Source organism: Aquarana catesbeiana, linkage group LG07 (assembly GCF_042186555.1).
Source record: "Aquarana catesbeiana isolate 2022-GZ linkage group LG07, ASM4218655v1, whole genome shotgun sequence".
Taxonomy (NCBI): Eukaryota; Metazoa; Chordata; class Amphibia; order Anura; family Ranidae; genus Aquarana; species Aquarana catesbeiana.
This window is the reverse complement of record NC_133330.1, coordinates 273,917,182-273,941,576: the sequence shown is the minus strand read 5'-3', so window position 1 is coordinate 273,941,576 and position 24,395 is coordinate 273,917,182. Positions and strand designations below refer to the sequence as shown.

The window sequence follows — 24,395 nt, the reverse complement described above, 5'->3', positions numbered from 1 at the left end:
TCCATTCTCCATGTCTCCCGGCTGACAACTCCTCCCCAGTGGCCTGTTACCTCAGCTTATATGGGAGGCCTGCCCCCTGCCAATTCCAGTTGGGGATTGGTCAGAGCTCCTCACATGAGCTGCCTGCCACTCCAGTCCTAGACCATGCCCCTCTTCCAAATCATTCATCCTGGAAGCAGGGGAGGTGCCTCAGAACTAAAGCACAGGTGGTCACACCCACTGCTGCACTACCCACTCCCTGCCCCCCAGATCAAAACAAACAGGCCTAGCCTGAAGCATAGGCCTGCCCGAATTTACCTGCACTGGCAGTTTCCCTTACAAAATCCTCACTCTAGCACCTACCTATGGTAGAGGGTGCTGCATATAAAAGTCTTTTATGCACATAAGGGGTATAAAGCTTGATACTTATCAGTCCATGAGGCTAATCGTGGCCCAGATGAAGAGCCGCCTGATCGGTTTCACCAGCCCCCGCCAGCTGCACCAAAGGCTATTCATTTATTCAGGAGTCTGAGCTTTTGCCAACAATATATTTTTTTTTCACAAGAATATTTCATTGCAAATGTAAACAGAACAACATTTGTACAAATTGTACCAGAGTATAACCATTGTAAACACATGTACATGAAAAGTATAATTGTCATAACATATAACATATACCCAACTTCAGCAATTTGTTGCTGAGCCATACACAAGATGAGTTGAAAAGACAATATAGTCAGTTATATGAAATTCTGATTTTATAACTAAGAAAAACTGATGTAATCATCGATCATTTTGTTGCATATGATCCAAATGTTTGCTCTAATTCGTGTAAGCATGGTATCTGCTATGTGGTTTGCCAACAATATTACTCACCCTTATCTGCACTCCAGCAATTACACTTTTAGGTGTAGATAAAAATAAAACAAAATATTACCAGCTTCGGAGTTAACATCCAAAATCATTCCTGCATAATATAATTAAGTGGCTTTGAAAAAAGGTTCTCTTTTTAACATTCTTCACAGCTGCCTATACAATCTACAGATCACTTAAATTATAAAAAAATAAATATCAATAATAAAAAAAAATTACCTCCACCAGAATTAATATCAAAGTTAATTCCTGCAAAATAAAAAAACATGCAGCGTTAAAAAACTCTCTCACTCAGCTGCCTATAGTATGAAATAAAATATACAAGTTTGAAAAAGGCTCTTTTAGAATTAAGGTTGAATTTATACATTCAAACCACTGGGACAACTGCCCTGTGATGCTTCCTTTCTACCCCATTTGACTGGTTAGTCTTAGTATCACATTGACAAAATCAGATGACATAGCTATACGAGGCACACAAAGACAGGGCAGAGGGATTCTGAGAGACAGTTTGCCTATTCTATGTCAGTATATCTAGAATCCATAATTGAAAGACTAGAGAAAACTCTATTCTCGTCTTCCTCTACAGTTTGGTTTTAGGTGTACAGACCCAAATAATAATCGAACTGTAAATGCACAATAAATTACTCAGGGAACAGAAATGCACATACTGTACTGTGCAGGGTCGTCTACAATAAAAAACCCAGCTGGTTGCAATGACAGGCAGGATGGTAGTCCAGAACCTTTCACTGTACTGTACATGGAAATGTGCTGGCTAACCGTGTCCAGTTTGCAGGTGTAAGAAGAAAAGAGGTACTTCGTACTGACTGAAGTTATGTCTCTTGTGCTGATTTACTGTATGTGATTTTGGCTGCACTTAGGCTTTAAAGGGACTCTTTTTTATTAATATTGGTGAAAGCTGGCACAGGTTTGTGATTTTTGCATTAAGCCAGTTTAATCAGATGCAATGTCATGTCTGACATAGATTTCCTGAAGCCTTGTAAAAGACAGAGCAGATATACCTTACATTGGCCACCTTTCCCATTACCTTTTCACAACCCCTGTATTTATCAGAACAGTTTTATTTTCATCACTTGTGAGTCATTTTAATAGTGTATGTGTTCCACCAATGGAAAACTAACCATTGTCTGGTTGGGTGTAAACATGCATTGTATTGCTGGCAGAAGCAAGAAAACTGTATGTTCATGACAAAGTGCGTCTGTCAGTGATATGATTTTTTTATTATGTTTCCTTTACTCATTTATTCTATAAATATTAGAACACCTTTTGAAGAAAAAAAATTTGCAAAGTGTAATGCATATTCAAATGTCAGTGCAGGGACAAGAATTTCTTTAATTAAAACGTTTTCTTATTTTAAAGCTCTGAAAAATTGCCATTTTTTTAATAGTAACCACAAAAAAAACTATTTATATATAACCCATTACTGTAATGATTATAAAAGAAATATGTGGTTTTAGATGTGAGATATAACGAAAAATATCAAACAAGTCATTACCAGCTACTGAGTTAACATCCAGATTCACTTCTGTAAAAAAACAAATACATTTTCTTATTTTAAAACTTCGAAAAATTACCATTTTTTAGAATAGTAAACACAAAAAACTATTTGTATATAATCTATTACTGTAATGATTATACAAGAAATATGTGGTTTTAGATGTGAGATATAATGAAAAATATCAAATAAGTCATTACCAGCTACTGAGTTAACATCCAAATTCTCTTCTGTAAAAAACAAATACATTTTTTTATTTTAAAGCTCTGAAAAATGAACATTTTTCAAAACTGTAAACACGAAAAATCTCGATATAAATATAATCCATTACTGTAATGATTGTAATAGAAATAATATGTGGTTTTAGATGTGAGATATAATGAAAAATATAAAACAAGTCATTACCATCTGCAGAGTTAACATCCACATTCACTTCTGTAAAAAACAAACACGTTTTATTATTTTAAACCTCTGAAAAATTACCATTTTTTAAAACAGTAAACACAAAAACAAACCCTATTTAAATATAATTTACTACTGTAATGATTGTAATAGAAAAAAATATGTGGTTTTAGATGTGAGATATAATGAAAAATATAGAACAAGATATTACCAGCTACAACGTTAACATCCACATTCACTTCTGTAAAGAAACAAATATTCATTTTTGAAAAAAGGTTCTTTTATAACATTCCACATGTCTGGCTATACAATGCATAGATAATATCAATGCTAAAAAATGAAAACAAAGTTATTACCGTCTCTAAAGATTATATCCCAATTAGTTCTAGTAAAATACAGATGTGCAGTTTAGAAAAAGGGTTCAATGGATTTGTTAGTTATTTTTTACACATACATTTAAAACAGATCAGAATGATGTAACTAATCTTATCAATTTGTGTTATGTTTTAGGCCTCATGCACACTGGACATTTTTGCAGCTGCCTCTAGGGGCGTCTGCAGTGGCAGCTGGTGTTTTTTTTGAGGGGGGTGGGCAGCAAACAACCATCCACCCCCCGAGCGGCACCCACCCCTCCGGGAAAGGCACCCACACCCCCGAGCGGCACCCACCCCCCCCTGCTGTTTGCTGGTCGGTCCGGAACTTACCCAATCGGTGGTGGTGGGTGGCAGGCAGCAGGCAGAGTGGTGCAGTGGTTCCGTGTACTCTCCTCTATGGCGACTTCCAGCTCCTCCTCCTAGGTATCAAATAGGATCGCCTCTCCTTTCAGCCAATTGGGTCACCGGTGTCAAAACTGGCTTCTTGATTGGCCTGGAGGAGGATCAGTGTTACAACAGCGAATATTCATTCGCTGTTGTAACACACCTGGGTGGGATTGGAGTGCAATCTCTGCGACCCGAGTGCACCCTATATTGAAGCCTATTAGAGCCTTCGGCTCTAATCGGTGCTTCAAAAAAACAGCCCCCCGCATAGGAATCCATGCGCTGGTGTCCTAAAGGGACTGGACGCATGGATGGCGGGACGGTGATGGACAGGGGGGCGGCGCCCATGCGCCCTTAATGGACGGGCTGCCCCTGGGAGTCAGGCATCTCTAAACATCCCTGCATGTCAGCATGCTTGTCCACTTGATTTACTGAAACTGGAGAGTGCAAAATCTGGTGCAGCTCTGCATAAAAACCAATCAGCTTCCAGGTAAAGGAAAAACTTTTTTTTTTAGTTTTGGATAGGGATTACGCTTGTCAGTTTTTATTGCTGTCTGTGCCCTGTTAAAGAGATCCCCCCTCTTTATTTGTCTTGTTTACCATTAGTAAAAGAAAATCACAAATTTTGTCCCCAGAAAAGTAATAGAGGGGAAATCTTTCACTAGTTCTGATGACCTAGGGGTCCCCAAGGAATTCCTTTAATTTGTAGGGATTTCCTCTCACTTCCTGTTTGGCTATGGGGCAGGCAGTGAAGGGAAATCTCCGCAATTTGACAGGGGTTACAATCCTCCTAAATTGAAAAAAAAGTTTTGCCTATAGTTCTACTTTAATTGAACAAGTTAGAAGCTGCTTGGCTACCATGCACAGCTGTACCAGATTTTGCTCTCTCCAGTTTTAGTAAATCAACCCCAAAGGCTTTTAGCAGCGTTTAGTGGCAGGGGCTTTTAGAGGCAGGAAAAAACCCCACTGCCAACGAGTCCAGGAGCAGCATAAAAAAACGATTGATGCTGCTAAATGTGTCTAGACGCATCTAAACACTAGGCGCATTTAGCGCTTGATGGTTAATTAATTTCAATGGCCACAATAAATGATTATTCTGGCCAATGAAATGAATTAATGCTCAAGCTCTTGACACCTGTAAACACGCCTGAAAGCCTGTAAAAACTTTAGACACTTTTACAAGCATCAGGTTTTTTTTCTGCCAAAGCACTGCTGCCAAAAAGGCTTCTAGGAGAGTATATAAAACATCCTGTGTGCATGTGGCTTTAAAACCATGAATACAATGGTATAAGTTGTAAATTGAGTAACTATTGGTTGCTATGATCTGTCCTAAAGGCTTGGCAAAAATCACATGACTCAGTGTTTCGCATCATTATAAACTGCATGATGTTGTTTGCTTTTAATTAGATTTTCTAGCAAATTTGTAGTAGAAGAAGGGTTTTTACATATAATGCGTGAACCTTATTTACCGTGGTACAAACATGCAAACTATACGCAGTTTTTACTGCAGTAATGCAATCCGATTATTCCCATTTACCTTTTTTTCATGTTTTTTTTCATGGAAATAATTTCCATTTAATAAAGCATCAGCTGTCACTGAAAGCTTACCTTCTATCAGACTAAGATCATCTGTATTTTCTGTAAAAAAAAAAGATTTAAGACATCTGAACCAGGTCGGTGTAGCTGTATAAGTGCATTTGTAACAACAGTTGAGTACTGTACATGATGCATTTTTGTCCACACCAACATTACATTTTTTTTTTAAGACCCGCTTGCATCTAAAATAAATTATGTAGTTCCCCAAAAGCTTGTCCTAAAAAAATGAAAAGAAATCTATGGTGACAGCATACACTTTTATTGTATAACATCAACATTGCAATAGAAATACAAATCACAGTTATTTTAGACAATCCAATACAATCTTACTTAAAAAAAATCTCCGTTCATTATTTGTGCTGCCTATCTTCTGGTCATCAGTTTCCACAACTTCCTGGAAGCTTTGCAGCTTCTCCTCTGCTGTTTAATTTCAATTTCTAAGGACTACATATCCCATGGTACCCTGCTGCCTGCTAGCAGTGATTCCTATACTGATTTCACTTCCTGAAACTCCTCCTCTTAGCACCTCTGTAGCTCAGAAAGCAGGCTCTGTGAAATGTGTGACACAACAGTGCATGGTCACAGAATTTGAGGAAGCAAATATGTGGGGATCATCACAAAGCAAGTTTACAAATTAAGTAATTATTTCAGATTAATAGGAGTAGGCAAGGAATAATTGAAATACAATAAAGGAATTACTATGTGGTAGTATATTTTGACCATAGTTACGCTTTAACTGCCAGTGCTAATAAAAAAAGGATCACATACAGTACTTAAAGCAGAGTTCCACCTGAAAGTGGAAGTTCCGTTTTAAGGACACCTAACCCCCTGACATGGGACATTTGGTATGTCATTTTTTTGGGGGGGGGGGAGTTGGTATCTAGTTTTGACAGGTACCCAGATCCCACTTCCACTCGGTCCGTCTAGGGGACTCGAACAGAAGTTCTTCTCTCCCCCCTCCCTCACTGCAATCTTCTGAGACACGTCACAGGTTCCAGAAGATTGCCCGGCCATTAAGAAGTCGCTGCCCCACTCGTGCATGCGCAGTGAGCAGCCAGCTGGGAAGCTGCACAGCCGGGTGTCCACACTTGTCATGCTGGCGCTGGAGAGAACCGAGGGTTCGGACGGCCACATCGCTGGACCATTGGACACGTGAGTGTGCGTTTATTAAAAGTCAACAGCTACACTTTTTGTAGCTGCTCACTTTTAATAAACACACAACCGAGTGAAACTCCGCTTTAACTAATTTTTAATACTAGCTTTGGTGTCAATTATGAAGCCAGGATCAGGATGAAAGGCCCTTAATCTACCTTTGAAAGTATGTCAGCAATAATGAATAATACATTTGAAAGCCAGGTGTATTAGCCAATTAGTGAACTTTTGGACTCTCCTGAATATGTGCATTTAGATCCCTGATGATCAGATTTCCTGGACATGTGACATTGCTTGGGCCCAACGATTGGATGCTAGACACGAACATCGTCACAAGCAGTGGCAGCCCGTCAATAAGGGGAGCAGGGGTGTCACCCCCTAATCCATGCACCCGGCCCCTAATCTATATGCAGGGTGCCGGACGCATGGATTTCAATGTGTTTTTTTTTTTTTACTAATTGACTTCAAGAAACGGTGGGCTTGGGGAGAAGAGCACTGCACCCTGAGCCCACCCAGGTGTGTGACAATAGCAAATTAATATTCACTATTGTCTTCCTGATTCCTCTCCCAGCCAATCAGGAAGTGGGTCCTGAGACCCGATTGGCCGAGAGAAGAAGCATTCCTATTGGCCGCTGTGGAGGAGGAGACGCAGGGGAAGCCGCCGTGAAGCCGAGGAGGAGGAGACACAGGGTGAAGCCACCGAGGAGGAACTGTTGCCCGTGACCTAGATGGGGTAAGTGTGAGGCTGGTGGGCTGACAATCGAGCGACGGGGGTGGGGGGTGATCGACCGACCGGGGGGGTGGCGTGTGGTTTGTTTGTCGCCCCCTCAAAAAGAAATTAAGCACCAGTCGCCACTGGTCACAAGGGAGGAGATGACATGCTCCTCCAAACCTGGGAGTGCAAGTTCTGTTGATGGCTGCAGGGGAAGAAGGAAGACTGGTAACATGGGTATAAGGTGTTCAGGGGGGCTTTGCAGAGACACTCGCTTTGTCCAGCACGGACAACATGACAGTGTAATTTTCAGTATAGCTAGATGTAAAAAGAATAGTTAAAGCAGAGCTTCACCCAAAATTTGGCACCTTTTTTTATCTGGTTTTAACAGGTACCCACTCCCACTTCTGGCTCAGTTCACCACTGTGAACTGAGCTGGAAGTTCGCCCCCCCCCTCCTTCCCCCGCAGCCTTCTGGGACACTTCTCAAGTCCCAGAACACTGCAGACCATTCACAAAAAGCAGATTGCTTTGCGCATGTGCAGTAGGAAACCCTTAGTCAAGATAGCGGTGCCAATACCCCAGAACCGAAGAGGTGGATGCCTGGAAAGGTAAGTGACCTGATTTTAAAAGTCAGCAACTACAGTATTTGAAGCTGCTGACTTTACATTTTTTGGGGGCAGCCTGGAGCTTCTCTTTAAGGCACTTGGATGCCATCCTTAACAGCAACATTTATTAAATAAAACATTCCTCGTTTTGTATTTTCAGACATTGAGGCGACTTTATCTCCAATTAGAAGACAACTGAAGAAAATACTCCATGTAAAAGAAGATTATGACCTGTAATTAAAGGCTAAGTTCACATTTTCAGGCAGAATTTCACTTTTCATAATAAACAGAATCATTTGTAATATCTTTCTAATATCTTTTCTGCCCCAGAAATTCCAGAAGTTCTCACACACATTTTTTTTTTGCGTTTTGAAGCGTTTTCTGTTGTGAAACATTCACTGAATAGGCTGCCCTACGCACAACAATTGCCCCAAAGAAGCTCCCATTTTTTTTTTTAGAGTGGAGCATGGTGCATTTGTTTACCGTGCTTTTTGGTGCATTTCCCACGTGTTTCTGAAACGCCCGGCAAAGCATGCTTTTTTCTGCGCAGTTTACCATGCATTTGGAAATGCACAGATGTGAATGGAGCTTCACTGTTCTTGTGTACATACACCAATTTCACTTTCAGGCCCCATTCACATCTAGCATATAGGGAGCGCACGTTTTTTGGCTTGTTTTTCCGATGATATGCATTTTTATTCATATTTCAAAATGTGTGTTTGTTTCTGTGTTTGGTGTGCCATTAACATTAACTAGTTAATTTTAGGTGTATAAAGGTGGCCATACATTATAAAATCTGATTGTACAATCTCTGTACAATGTCTTTTAGATTTACTAAAACTATATAATAGGAGGGGACACCATCTATCCAATCACTCTGTATTCAATCAGGCAGGACCTTGCACTATATACTAGCCTACAGTACATCCTATGCAGTGCTGTGGTAGAAGAAAATTATATGACCAGGTGCACTGTGAACATTTTGCTGAAAAACACAAATGAAGCATAAAGATGCCAAACTAATATACTGTACAATTTATATAATAACACAAACCAATGGTAAATATGCATATCTGTCATTCAAATAATCATTAAATATAAACAAAGTCCCATAAATATGCTTGCGACAGAGCCAAATAGCTTCAATAATGTAATCCAATTTCACAGTTATAATACTTCCTGGGCGGAGGAAGTTTTTTGTTTATTCATGTTCTTGCACTACATGGTTGATGGTAGATCTAAAGGAGATAGACTGTACAGTGTATGGTGAGTTTTACAGAATCCAGGACATACTTCTGCTGTTTTCAATACTGCCACTCTGCTCCACATAGGCTGTTATCTGATCGCACAGCTCCTGCACACTCTGCCAAATAAACAATCACTGCCTGTGTATTTAATGAGAACGGTATTTACTGATTGCATTGATAAAACCGTGTACCTGAGGAGGTGGGTGGTAGTGATCAGTTGGAAAGGGCAGGGCAGATGCAGGGTGTGTGCTAATAATGATATCAGCTGGTAAACTCCTTCCCGTGTCTCATCCCAAGGTCTGTCCACAAAGTAATGGAGAAGTCTTTTTAAACAGCCAGCTGGACACTGAGGTATAGGGGGGTGTAGGATAAATAGAAAGCTTTTTTATTTCTGCAAAAGAAGTACATTAACCACTTGCCGACCGCCTACCGCAGATGTATTGCGGCAGGCCGGCTCTAATGCACGAAACTACGTAGCTGTATGTCATTTTGTACAATAGCTACTGGGGGTGGGTGCATGCACGCTGCCGGAGGCGCAACCGCGCGCTGATTGGACATGGCATGCCAATCAGCAGGTCCAACCTCGATTATTCCCCAAAGAGGCAGAAAGGCGATCTGCCTATGTAAACAAGGCAGATCGCCGTTCTGATAGGGGAGAAGATGGAGATCTTGTGTTCCTGCTAAGCAGGAACACGGATCTCTGTCTTCACCCAGTCAGAGCAACCCCCCCACAGTCAGAAAGCACCCCCTAGGGACACACTTAAACCTTTGATCGCCCCTGGTTTTAACCCCTTCCCTGCCAGTGTCATTAGTACAGTAACAGGGTATATTCTTTAGCACTGCTCACTGTAATAATGTCACTGGTCCTCAAAAAAGTGTCAGTTAAGCGTCTGACTTGTCCGCCGCAATGTCACAGTCCCGCTAAAAATCGCTGAGCGCCGCCATTACTAGTGAAAAAAAAATGCCATAAAAATATCCCATAGTTTAGTAGACGCTATAACTTTTACGCAAACCAATCCATATATGCTTATTGGGATTTTTTTTTTTTTTTACCAAAAATATGTAGCAGAATACATATGGCCTAAATTGATGAAGAAATTCGATTTTTTTATTTTTTTTTGATTGGATGTGTTTTATAGCAGAAAGTAAAAAATATTGTTTTTTTTTCAAAATTGTCACTCTTATTTTGCTTATAGAGCAAAAAATAAAAAATGCAGAGGTGATCAAATACCACCAAAGGAAAGCTCTATTGGTCAGAAAAAAAGGACATCTATTTTATTTGGGTACAGCGTTGCATGACCGCGCAATTGTCAGATAAATTAACGCAGTGCTGTATCGTAAAAAATGGCCTGGTCATGAAGGGGGTAAAACCTTTTGGGACTGAAGTGGTTAATTGTATATTGGTACATATAGAAGCTGAAATCTAAAAAAATGTTTAAAAATAAAAAATAAATAAAAGGTGAACTTAGCCCAGGGCCTTAAAAATTAATGCTTGAAAGTTGTGTTGCTAAGATGTATACTGTATACATCTTCAGTGTCCAAAACAAAGACACTTATATACAATTTCCTGGTGTAAAATGCCTGTTCTTGTTTCCATACTCAGTGTCTCCAGCTATTGTGTGTTTTTTTCTTTTGTCTCTAAAATATGGCATCGTGATTTAAATTGTTCTTCTTGCTCAGCATAACAACTGCCTAACCTCTACAATGTGAGTTTGTGGATTGTGGTTTGTGGTTGGTACACAATACACTTCACTACTGAATAGAAGATCACAACAAGCTATGCTCTATGATTTGTTTTGTACCTGTTTGGCAATCTAGATGATGTTTATTACTCTGGGTTACACACAGAGTGCTGAGCTGTCACTTGTAAACACAGAAACCAGACTTCTGTGTTTACAAGTGATTGTGCTGAGCAGCCCCCCCCCAAGGGTCTGAGCCACAGGTGGTGGAACTGAGTTCCACCAAGTTCCCCCTGAAAAAAAGCCCTGTATTTACATGAATGCTTTGTACCTGGAGTTCAACTTTCAGTATTTCCTTATAGTACTTAATTTTTTTGCCATTTTCCGCATCCCCCCCATTTCTATTGGAAAGTTAGGCATCACATAATAATGGGGCAGTAGGAGGGAGCTGACAAGTTATTACACTATATAAAAGTGTGGGACTAGGGGCACATGAGCGTAGCCGCCGGAAACGGACATGTCCCGCTAAGGCTTTGTATCTCTCGAGACTCCACGGCCGAAAAAGACACCCGCACGGCATGGTAAATTAAAGCCTCAGTGACCTCCGGAATTCTAAAATAGCATTGGGTGCCGCCCGCGGTAAAATAAGCTAAATAACGCCAAAGACATACAGCCCAGAGGTTCATGTAAAATGGCGCTGCCTCCTTCCTCACACACACAGGCAAATATCCCGCTGCTAAGCAGCTGCAGTTATCTCAGGATGCCTAGAATGACTCTGACTCTGAATACAGCGCCACCTCACAAGAAAAGCAAACAGAAGCTTTACATCCAAACATTCTGAGACAAATTGAAAAAATGTTACAGAAAGCCTTAAGGCAGACTTCTGACCATATAACTGAAAGTCTCACAAAAGAAATCCATGAGTTAGGCCAGCACACTTCTGACCTAGAAATCAGAGTGGATGACATGGAAACATATGTACTGTCCCATGATAATGAATTAGGACTCTTAAGGAAGAAAACCTTATTCTGTAAACACGCTTAGAGGACTTTGAAAATAGAGCACGTCGCTCAAATCTCCGTATACGAGGAATAACTGAGGCTATTATTGACCTTCAGTCTACGATGACCGCACTTTTCCAAGAATTGCTGCCGTCAATCCCAGTCGAACGTTTGGAGATGGATAAGGGTCCACAGAGCTTTAACACCGCACAAACCAGAAGATATTATTACGAAATCTCACTTTTTTCACACCAAAGAACAACTCATAGCCTGCAGCTAGAGGAAAAGATTACCTCATCTTTCAAGATCATCCTTTCAACTTTTTGCTCACCTTTCCCCAATTACTGTGGCTAAACGACATGCACTGAAACCCTTACTTCATAATCTACAGCAACACCACATCCCTTATCAATGGGGATTTCCATTTTCTATCCGCTTTACCTATCAAGGTATCAAACATTCCTGTAGATTGTCAGATGAACTACAAAGCATTCTATAAGAACTACATCTTATCTTCGACTAGCCCTCGTCGACGTGCAACATCCAGCTCCCCTCAAGAATCCTCCAAATCTGAAAAAGATAGAGATTAGTGGAGGCCCAGGAGACGGGACTTCCTATTACAGAGGCCGCCAAGTAAACAGGAGATTCTCACTGTATGTAATCTGATGGCGCTCGTCCTGCCCCCTCCCTGTCGCCCCCGAGGCAGCTAAAATTGAAGTATCGGTGTATAACATGCACACGCTATTTGCACGCGATTTTCAGGGTGAAAAAGTGCATGTTATACACCAATAAATACAGTAATTACTGCCTTCAGTACATTCTGACTATACATATTTAAACTAATACAGTTCTATTAAATTGTTGATTTTGCCCTTTATCCCCCTGAACCTCAGATCTACATATTTTATGTTTTATCTATCTACCCCCTTCCCCCCTAATCTCCCCTCCCCCTTCACCCCTACTCCCCCCCTTCTTCCCCCTCCTCCCCCCCGCCCCCCTCAATTGAGCCAATGAGCTACATATTGTCTAGATTATAACCTTATTTACCTAATTTACTTAAATCTATCTTAGAGACAATTTTAAATATTCTTTAAATTGAAGTAGTAATATTGGTTTATATTTAATCATCCTGTTTATCAATTACACTATTTTCCTACTTCATTATTGGCAATCCTGTGATAAGTTATATTGCTATGCAAACCATACAGTTTCTTATTTTAACGTTATTTTTCCCTAGAGTTACCTCTAGGTGTTTATACTCACCCCATATTATTGGCAATAGTAGCCAATTGACCCCTTTTCTTTTTTTTTTCTTTCTCTCTCTTCCCTTGCTAATTTTTATGGCTGAACTTGGGTGTCTAAGGCCTCATGCACACTGGACGTTTTTGGACGTTTTTATAGCAGCTGGTTTTGGCTTCAGACTTTTTTTCTACAGTCAATAAACTCCCTATCATGTTATCCTATATGTCCATGCACACATAGGCTGTTATCAACGGTTTTTGGCTGGGATGTTTTTTGGCTATAAAAAAACCCCAAAACTAGTGGGTTCTGAGAGCTGTAAAAACTCTCTAACGTCAAAAAACGCCAATAAACGCTAAGAAACGTTCAAAAATGTGCTCAGCAACGTTTTTTTAACGGTTTTGAGCCATTAAAAAAAAACAAAAAAAAACGCTAATGTTGAAAAAACACTAAGAAACGCTAATAAACACTAGAAAACGCTATTGCAAAAACTTTGAAAAACATTGAAAAACTCACTGCAAAGTTACTGGCATTTTTATAATGTTATTATAACGTCCAGTGTGCGTGAGGCCTCAGTATTTCACTTTTTCTGTATATAGATCTTGGCCGTTGGGATCTCGAGAGCTTGTCACTGCTCCCCCCATCTTTCTGTCCTAGGATATACCTCCATTCTGGCCTTTCATTAGTGGAGAACCTCCTCAGATAGTTACTGGGCCTCTGAGTTAGCGTATTCTACACACTCAGTACGCCACCTTTTTACTTTTGCTATTCGCACAATTTACTCAAAATTATTTGACTACATGACTCTTACTCTCTCTTTCTTCCTCATTAATCTGTCTCTTCTCCCCTCTTGGTTCTTGCCCCTCCCCGAGGTAATTGTAGATTCACAATCTATGAATGCAGTACACTACAATATTTCTTTTAAGATTTACCGATGACCCCCTTAAATGTCCTTACGCTAAACATACAAGGTCTAAATATTCTACAAAAGCGAACTAAAGTTTTTTGCTCCTTGGCTTCCTCAAAAGCACATGTTGCATGCCTCCAAGAAACCCATTTCACAGAGACAGTGACCCCTAAGTATTTTGGCTCACTATATCCCCAAGTTTTCACAGCCTCTGCTAAGACCAAACAACGAGTGGTGCTAATAGCGTTTCATCCTACCACACCCTTTTCCCTTCTGACAGGGATCAAAGACCCAGAAGGTCGTTATCTTATAACGGGATATCTATTTGACTCTCTTACCACAGTGGTATCCTACTATGTTCCTAACAAAAACTCCATCTTCATTCCTCTCACACTTATTACAGGTAATTGATACCCATACAACGGGCACACTTTTCATCTGTGGAGATTCAAATCAAGTCCTTTATCCTTTTTTTAGATAAATCCCAAACTCCTATCACATCTACAGTGGGGACGGAAAGTGTTCAGACCCCCTTACATTTTTCACTCTTTGTTATATTGCAGCCATTTGCTAAAATAATTTAAGTTCATTTTTTTTCCTCATTAATGTGCACACAGCACCCCATATTGACAGAAAAACACAGAATTGTTGACATTTTTGCAGATTTATTAAAAAAGAAAAACTGAAATATCACATGGTCCTAAATATTCAGACCCTTTGCTCAGTATTTAGTAGAAGCACCCTTTTGATCTAATACCGCCATGAGTCTTTTTGGGAAAGATGCAACAAGTTTTTGGATTTGTGGATCCTCTGCCATTCCTCCTTGCAGATCCTCTTCAGTTCTGTCAGGTTGGATGGTAAACGTTGGTGGACAGCCATTTTTAGGTTTCTCCAGAGATGCTCAATTGGGTATAAGTCAGGGCTCTGGCTGGGCCATTCAAGAACAGTCATGGAGTCGTTGTGAAGCCACTCCTTCATTAATTTAGCTATGTGCTTAGGGTCATTGTCTTGTTGGAAGGTAAACCTTCAGCCCAGTCTGAGGTCCTGAGCACTCTGGAGAAGGTTTTCGTCCAGGATATCCCTGTACTTGGCCGCATTAATCTTTCCCTCAATTGCAACCAGTCGTCCTGTCCCTGCAGCTGAAAAACACCCCCACAGCATGATGCTGCCACAGACCATGCTTCACTGTTGGGACTGTATTGGACAGGTGATGAGCAGTCTGGTTTTCTCCACACATACCACTTAGAATTAAGGCCAAAAAGTTCTATCTTGGTCTCATCAGACCAAAGAATTTTATTTCTCACCATCTTGGAGTCCTTCGGGTGTTTTTTAGCAAACTCTATGCGGGCTTTCAAGTGTCTTGCACTGAGGAGAGGCTTGCGTTGGGCCACTCTGCCATAAAGTCCCGACTGGTGGAGGGCTGCAGTGAGGGTTGACTGTGAGCTGTAAGGTCTTATATAGACAGGTGTGTGGCTTTCCTAATCAAGTCCAATCAGTATAATCAAACACAGCTGGACTCAAATGAGGGTGTAGAACCATCTCAAGGATGATCAGAAGAAATGGACAGCACCTGAGTTAAATATATGAGTGTCACAGCAAAGGGTCTGAATACTTAGGACCATGTGATATTTCAGTTTTTCTTTTTTAATAAATCTGCAAAAATGTCAACAATTCTGTGTTTTTCTGTCAATATGGAGTGCTGTGTGTACATTAATGAGGAAAAAAATGAACTTAAATGATTTTAGCAAATGGCTGCAATATAACAAAGAGTGAAAAATTTAAGGGGGTCTGAATACTTTCCGTCCCCACTGTAGTTCTCAATCTCGTACATTCCAACAACTTCTTCAACAACACTCTTTGTTAGATTCTTGGTGTGAAATCAACCCTGCAAGACGTCAATTTACTTTTATTCTCACCCCTAATTTATTTTCCCATATTGATCACATTTTGGTCTCAATAGGCATGACCCCTGAACTCCTTTCTTCATCTATTATCCCCTTTACATGGACTAACCACTGTGCTGTACTTTCAACTTTCACTTCTTTAATACCAAAAACACAAGATCCTACATATCATATTAATAAATCAGTCCCATCTAATTCATCACACTCCTCTGATCTTGAAACAACCATAAAAGATTACCTGGCCAATAATGAGACCCCTGATATATCCCCACTGACTCTATGGGAAGCACATAAACCCGTTCTCTGAGGAGTTTGCATTCGCCAAGCCTCATTTCTTAACTACTTGCCGCCTGCGCTATAGCCGAAAGACGGCTACAGCGCGGGCCTTAATTGCCGGTAGGGCGTCCATGGACATCCTCCCGAGCAAGCGCTGTGTGCACATCCCTGCGGGTCACGTGCTGTGCACATTGTGATAATTGAGTCTATGAGACTCGGCTGATCACAAATCAGAGTAAGGGGTCGATCCTGGCCCCTTACCACGTGATCAGTTGTCAGCCAATGACACGTGATGTGAACTGAAGATCGATAATCAGTATTTTTTATCACTGGCTTCTGTCAGAGGAACATCGGTCCCTTACGCGGCTGCATTTTCTGTGCCCACCAGTGTCAGCTGCCAGTGACCACTGTGCCACCGATCAGTACCCACCAGTGCCACCTACCAGTGCCCACAGTGCCACCTACCAGTGCCACCCATCAATGCCCACCAGTGCTGCCAATCAATGCCCATCAGTGTCTCATAATCAGTGCCACAGATCAGTGCTGCCTATCAGCATCACCTACCAGTGCCTACCAGTGCCCATCAGTGCCACCCATCAGTGATCATCAGTGCCATCTATCAGTGCCACTTATCAGTGTCCTACAGTGCCACATATCAGTGCCCATCAGTGCCAGCCATCAGTGCCACCCATCAGTGCCACCCTTCATTGCCACCTATCAGTGCTTTTCAGTGTCACCTATCAGTGCCCATTAGTGCCGCCTATCAGTGCCCATCAGTGCCGCCTATCAGTGCCCATCAGCGCTGCCTATCAGTGCCCATCAGTGCAGCCTCATCAGCGCACATCAGTGAAGGAGAAAAATTACCTGTGTTCAAAATTTTTTCACAAACTATGACAAATCAAACTTCCTGCTATTCCTTTAGCCCAACGCGGTTGTCTTGGAAGCCCCATTACAATTAACAAAATTAAATTAGTAATTAACTCTCTTAAACCAAATAAACGTCCAGGTCCAGATGGCTTCTCTGCCCTATACTATAAGAAATTCTCTCATATCCTTGCTCCAATAAATGCGTTCAACAGACGCATTTATTTCTCTCCTTAATGAGCAATCCTTTCGTCCCGAAACATTAACGGCTATCATTTCTATGATCCCCAAACCTCAGTCAGATGATATATCTTGTTCTAACTAGACCCATATCATTACTTAACCTCGACATTAAATTACTAGTGAAAATATTAATGACCCGTTTAAATAGTATAATAGGTTAATTAATAAATAAAGACCAGGTTGGCTTGATCCCACTATGCCAAGCAGCAGATAATGTGGGCAGGACTACTTTACTAATTCAAGCAGCTAAATCACAACAAATACCTATCTGTCTCTTATCTTTAGATGCCAAAAAAAGCATTTGATACAGTTTTGTGGCCCTGTCTACATTTTGCCCTGCAACGCTGGGGATTTGGTACTCATTTTCTTATTTGGATTTCTTCATTATATAAAAATCCCAAAGTGTATGTTAAATATGCTGGATACAAATCAAACCCATTTAACATCTGTAGGGGAACGCGTCAGTATGTCCACTCTCCCCACTCTTATTTGCCCTACTTATTGAACCCCTTGCTCAGTCAATCCGTACTGACCCCTCTATTAAAGATCTAGATTTAGCTGGTCACCAACATAAAGTTTGCCTATTTGCTGACGATAGTGTAACCACTTGCCGACCGCCGCATGCCAATATATCTCGGCACTATGGCAGCGGTGGGAAAATGGGCGTACCTGTACGTCCCTTTTTAAGGATAGCAGGCGTGCGCATGGCGCCGGAGGCCGCGCCCACCGCATACAGCGTGACCATGCCCGCGGGACCGGCGCACTCGATGTCCGTCGGTCTCCCGGCGATCGTGTCACGGAGGCTCAGAATGGGGAAGTGTAAACAAGGCATTTCCCCGTTCTGGCTTGTGTCATGACAGAGATCACCGCTCCCTGTCATCGGGAGCGGTGATCGCTGTCATGTGACTTGAAGCCCATCCCCCCCACAGTTAGAATCATTCCCTAGGACACACTTAACCCCTTCATCGCCCCCTAGTGGTGAACTCGTTCACTGCCAGTGTCATTTTTATAGCACTGATTGCTGTCTAAATGACAATGGTCCCAAAATAGTGTTCGATGTGTCCGCTATAATATCGCAGTCCCGATAAAAATCGCAGATCCCCGCCATTGCTAATAAAAAAAAATTAAAAACACAAATGCCATAAAACTATCCCCTATTTTGTAGATGCTATAATTTTTGCGCAAACCAATCAATATACGCTTAATGTGATTTTTTTTACCAAAAATATGTAGAAGAATACATATTGGCCTAAACTGAGGAAAAAAATAGATTTTTATCTATTTTTGGGGGATATTTATTTTAGCAAAAAGTAAAAAATAATGTGTTTTTTTTCAAAATTGTCACTCTTTTTTTGTTTATAGCGCAAAAAATAAAAACTGCAGAGGTGATCAAATACCACCAAAAGAAAGCTCTATTTGTGGGAAAAAAAGGACATCAATTTTGTCTGGGTGCAACATTGCACGACCGCGCAATTATCAGTTAAAGTGACCCAGTGCCGAATCGCAAAAAGTGCTCTGGTCAGGAACGGAGTAAAATCTTCCAGGGCTGAAGCAGTTAATCTTTAAACCAATTTCATCATGTCACACACAAACCTTTTACACATCTGTTATCAATTTTTATTCAAGATTGCTATGTCAATTGTGCTACCAATCCATATGTGTATGTACATTGATGCAATTATGATGTTTTATGCTATACAGTGTATATGCATGAAATTACGCAGGTACGTGTTATATGCCTATGCTATGTATTTATATCTATCCAACATGTCAATACACCATTAAACTTTTATTAAATTACATGTATCAAGTCAATTGCCTCATTTAAAGTCTAAAATCCCCTCTTTTTACTTGAATAGGGATGGAGGCACATTCATTCATTCACTTCATTTAAAGTCCCAAACCTTCCCCCCTTTTATTCATATCTTAATCTTTATGTCATCCCTCATATTTTTGTTCCTAATCATATAAGTAAACTAGATCACTTTGCCTACATATCTAGTCTAAATATTAACTCTCAAAAATATATAGCTTTAAATATATCTTTACCTCTTAATATTTTACAACAAGCACAAACATCCCTCCCTTTTCTCCTGGTCCACCTCACGCCTTCCTTACCTAGGGATAACTCTCACACCCAATATTTCTGACATTTTCACTGCCAACTTTCCTCCAATTTTGTGTCAAATATCTTATCTTCTGACACAAAGGTCCTCTCTACCATTAATGTAAAATTAATGTAATAAAGGTGGCTATATTGCCCAAAATTCTCTATCTTTTTCGAGTCTTACCTATCCCTGTTCCAGCATCCTTTCTCAGAATACTACAACGTAAAACATCAGCTTTCGTTTGGGGCTCTTTGAAACCCCAATTACCTAAACACACTCTTTACCTTCCAAAGCCCAAGGGGGACTAGGATTTTCTAATTTTACCACTTATTACCATGCAGCTCAATTAGCTCATATACCTAAATATCACGCAAGACACAAAATTCTGCTTTGGGTAGCACTGGAATCTATAGATTGCGACCAACTTTCTATAACCAACCTTGTATGGTCAAGTTCCTCCGACTGCAAAAAAACTCAATAATACTATTACTAAACATACACTTGCCATTTGGGATCAATTTAAATTAGTAAATGTACTACAATCTCTACATATTCCTCTTTTATAATTTCTTAAAAATCCAATTTTCTATCCTGCATGGTCTTCCCCTAAATCTTTTAAAGCATGAACCTCCACCAATCAAACTCAACTTTGTGAGCTAACATCCTCTACTTTATTCAAAACTTTCCCTGGTTTATGTGAAAGTCAAAAATTTCCTAACTCAGAGCTCTTTCGATATCTTCAGATTAAAAAAAATGTTATGCCCTATATACAAGGAAGAATTAAACTAGAATTAAACTAGATAAATTAACGCGTTTTGAAAACATATGTAAACGTGACCCACATACTAAGGGACTTATATCAACTCTCTACACTCATCTTATTGCTAAACCTAACTCAGACCCGCCATCATATGGAGCTAAGTTGGAGATGGATCTTGGGTTTCCATTGGAAGCAGCTGATTGGGATAAGATTTGGAGTCATCCTCACAAGATATAGCAGCTTTTGAGACAAATTATAAAGTACTTACGCATTGGTATTGGGTCCCTGTCAGAATTCCAAATTATTCTCCATCGTGTTTTTGTGACTGTGGTGAACTAGAATCACATCTCCATACTTTGTTGGGTTGCCCAGTAGCCAAAAAATTCTGGAAAGATCTATTTCTTATGATTTAAACATTATTTGAAATCTCTATCAATCCTGATCCTACAATAGCACTTTTAAACTTAAAACCGGCCACTCTCTCCTACCGCCAATTCAAACTCCTATTACAGATCACTACAGCTGCGAAACAAACAAAATCCAGAGCTTGGAAATCCCTGTTCTTAATAATTGCTGAGACTAAACATAGAATCAATCAAACCATGATCCATGCCAAAACAGAGGCTATAACTCAAGATAAAATATCCAACTTTGAAAAAATATGGAGTCCTTGGGTGACTCACTTTTTGCCTTCCAATTTTAATGCTTCCCTACTAAGACCTTGGTAATCTCAATTTAGACTTCCATTTTCTACATTCATAGTATGTGATTATTACCATGAGCTACCCCGGAGATCCCTATTACCTCTCATTTGTTTCTTCCTCTTCTATTTTTCTCCTACCGACTATTTTTTCTTTTATCTGTTTTCTCTCTTCTACCTTTTCCCCCTATTCTTTCTCTCCTCTTCCAATTCTCTCTTTATATAGTTCTGGAGGCAGAATCTTTATTTTCTTGGTTATCAGTATACTAACGTCACATAGTTTCAATATGTAGTATAAGATTTTAGATTCTATAAAAAATTATTGTAATAATTAAGACCTTTTTTACCTTAGATCATCTTATATTAACCTGGTCTATTTTGGTTTTAGTCTTTCTTATACAACATATGAAAGAAACTTTTGAGTAGTTAGATGTATGTTAAAATCGTTTTAGTTAAACAATCTTTAGCTAATTAAGTGGGGGTTGGTGCTACGCTGTTCCCAGCAAAATAGAAAAAAAAAAAAGTGTGCTGCTACAGGTAGTAGTACTCAAGCAAATTCAATGGAAATAAATCAATGATGCAAACAATAATCACAATAATTAATAAAGTGACTGGTATCAAAGTGCAGAGTGCATGAATACAATACTAATAACACTGTGATGAGACTTCTATGTATACGATATGCAAGCAAACACCACAGTAATAAATAAGGTGACTGCTATCAAAATGCAGAGTGCATAAATGAATAACACTGTGATGAGTCTTGTTTGTATATGATATATTAATTAATAAAAATGAATTAATAAAAATATAATTAATAAAAATAGACTGTGCAAAATTGCAAAAACAAATGTGCAAAATCAGCAATAAAAAACTTCCTGTGCAAAGTGCAAATGACCTGTGCAAAATGCAATAAAATGTGCAAAATGGGATGAAATTTAAAAGTTGTGCAGACTGCAATTACACTGTATAAAGTCCAATACAGTGCAAGGTGTGCAAAATGCAATCCAACTGTGATGGTCACGTGACGCCACGTGTAGGACTCCTGATGAAGTCACGTGACCGTGACGCCACGCATAGGGACATTTTATTGCATTTTCCACAGGTCATTCCCACTTTGCACAGGAAGTTTTTTGTTGCTGATTTTGCACATTTGTTTTTGCAATTTTGCACAGTCTATTTTTATTATTTGCACATATCGTATACAAAGAAGACTCATCACAGTGTTATTCATTAATGCACTCTGCACTTTGATACCAGTCACCTTATTTATACCTTTCATGACTTATGCCCCGTACACATGAGCGGAATTTCCATCGGAAAAATCTTAAGTGGTTTTTCCGACGGAATTCCGCTCAAGCTTGGCTTGCATACGCACGGTCACACAAAATTCTTGGAACTTTCGACCGTCAAGAATGTGGTGACGTACAACAGCTGAGAAAATGAAGTTCAATGCTTCTGAGCATGTGTCGAATTGTTTCCGAGCATGCATGTTTTTTTGTGCATCGGAATTGCATACAGACGAATGGAATTTCCGTCAAGAACTTTTTCCGTCTGAAAAATAGAGAACCAGCTCTCAATCTTTTGCTGGCGGAAATTCAGACAGAAAAAGTTGGATGGAGCATACACACGGTCAGAATATCCGACCAAAAGCTCCCATCACACTTTTTTTGACGGAAATTCCGCTCGTGTTTACGGGGCATAAGCCTATTTCTGACATTTGGTGTTTACAAGTTAAAATCTGTATTTTTTGCTAGAAAATTACTTAGAACCCTCAAACATTATGTATATTTTTTTAGCGGAGAATCTAGAGAATAAAATGGCGATTGTTGCAATGTTTTATGTCACACGGTATTTGTGCAGCAGTCTTTTAAACGCAACTTTTTGGGGAAAAAGACACTTTCATGAATTTTAAAAAAAGAAACAGTAAAGTTAGCCCAATTTTTTTGTATAATGTGAAAGATGATGTTACGTTGAGTAAATAGATACCAAACATGTCACGCTTTAAAATTGCGCACACTCGTGGAATGGCGACAAACTACGGTACTTAAAAATCTCCATAATCGACATTTAAAAAAAAAAATAACGATTACCAGGTTAGAGTTACAGAGGAGGTCTAGTGCTAGAATTATTGCTCTCGCTCTCCCTATCGCGGCGTGTGATTTGAACACCGTTTACATATGCGGGCGCAACTTCCGTATGTGTTTTCTTTGCTGCGTGAGCTCGGGGGTGCTTTAAAAAAAAAATTTTATTTAATTTATTTTTATTTTTTTACATTGTTTTTTAAAAAAAAACATTTTTAATCACTTTTATTGCTGTCACAAGGAATATAAACATCCCTTGTGACAGTAATAGGTGGTGACGGGTACTCTTCATGGAGGGATCGGGGGTCCTTTGTACTTCAAAGTATTCAGATCGCCGAAAAGGGTGATTCTGAATACTGTATATTTTTAAAAAACCGCCGCCATTGGCAGCCGAGTAAAGCGGAAGTGATGTTGTGACGTCACTTCTGTGTTTACAGAGAGAAGACTGAAACTAAGCCGTTTCCGGCTTCGTGCCAGTCTGTCTCTAGCCGCTGGAAGTGTCGGATCAAGGATCGGGGCTCCCAGTGGGACGGGAGGCCCGGTAAGAGCGGCAGAAGGCGGCGGGAGGGGGGTATCCCTTCCTGCTACTCCGGGATAACAACCGAGCAGCTTTTAGCCGCATCGGTTGTTCCCTGGAAAGCCGCCTGCCCGCTCTAAAAAACGGTACCAGGATAATGCCTGCAGCTGTGGGCATCATCCTGGTATAAACCCCTAAAGCCGAGGCCGCATATATGCGTACGCTCAGTGGGAAGGAGTTATTACTGTGGTTATTGCTTGCATATCGTATACATAGAAGTCTCATCACGGTGTTATTAGTATTGTATTCATGCACTCTGCACTTTGATACCAGTCACTTTATTAATTATTGTTTGCATCATTGATTTATTTCCATTGAATTTGCTTGTGTACTGCTACCTGTAGCAGCACACTTTTTTTTATTTTTATTTTGCTGGGAACAGCGCAGCACCAACCCCCACTTAATTTTATTTTTCTTATGGGTATGGTCTGACCCTTATTCGGTGCTTGCAGCAGTTCCACCCTTATCCTCCCGCACATGGTAGCGCAGGAATAATTATACACCTAATCTTTAGCTAATGTTGGCGCTACAATTCAACTTTATTATCATGTATGTTGTCTTTTCTTTTGCTGCCATCATATGTACTTACCTATGTTAATTGTCAAAATTCAATAAACAAATTTGACAAGAAAAGTGTGGGACTAATCAGAGTGGCCCAAACAGAGTGACCAAGCATTCGGGTATACCAAAGAAAAATAAAGCTGCTGCATGCATGTGTTGACATGTACAGTATAGATGCTAGCCCTTTACACGTGTTTGCAGCTTTGATCTGTTACAGTGACAGAGTCACTTCAAATCAATCTTTAATCCTTGTTTTACCATACAGTGTTTGAATTTGTAAATGTGTTTATGTGCTATTTAGATTTCGGGTCTCTTTCTAGACTAAACTGCTTCAAGAGTAAGCATAGTTCAGATAAGAACATTATAAGATCCTTCACAGATTGTTACTTATGATACTGATTCTATAAACTTTGCAAAGCACTGCATAATACCTTAGCCCTAAATAAATATAGGAAATAAATTCTTAAAAACACATATTAAAAGTGAAAATAAAACACAAAGAATATAAAACATAAGAATATTACTTACATTAGCAAAAAGGTAAATACAAAAATACCCATGTTGCCTGATTTTACCTGACAAGGATGTCACCACCTCTCCCATCAACCTCACCCAATCAGAGAACACCTTGTAGTTATTGAAAAAAAAATACA

The 24,395-nt window shown here is 39.9% G+C and overlaps 1 protein-coding gene across 1 annotated transcript in view; it reads right to left on the bottom strand.

The window, feature by feature from the left end:
* LOC141102974 (uncharacterized) overlaps positions 1-24,395 on the bottom strand; it is a 248,270-nt gene that overhangs the window by 69,666 nt on the left and 154,209 nt on the right. Inside the window, exons 29-34 of the mRNA XM_073592043.1 lie at positions 5,134-5,163; positions 2,979-3,008; positions 2,771-2,800; positions 2,566-2,595; positions 2,366-2,395; positions 1,072-1,101 (exon numbers count right to left, since the gene is read on the bottom strand). Of these exons, the coding sequence (XP_073448144.1) occupies positions 1,072-1,101; positions 2,366-2,395; positions 2,566-2,595; positions 2,771-2,800; positions 2,979-3,008; positions 5,134-5,163 (180 nt within the window). The remainder of the gene's footprint in view (positions 1-1,071; positions 1,102-2,365; positions 2,396-2,565; positions 2,596-2,770; positions 2,801-2,978; positions 3,009-5,133; positions 5,164-24,395) is intronic.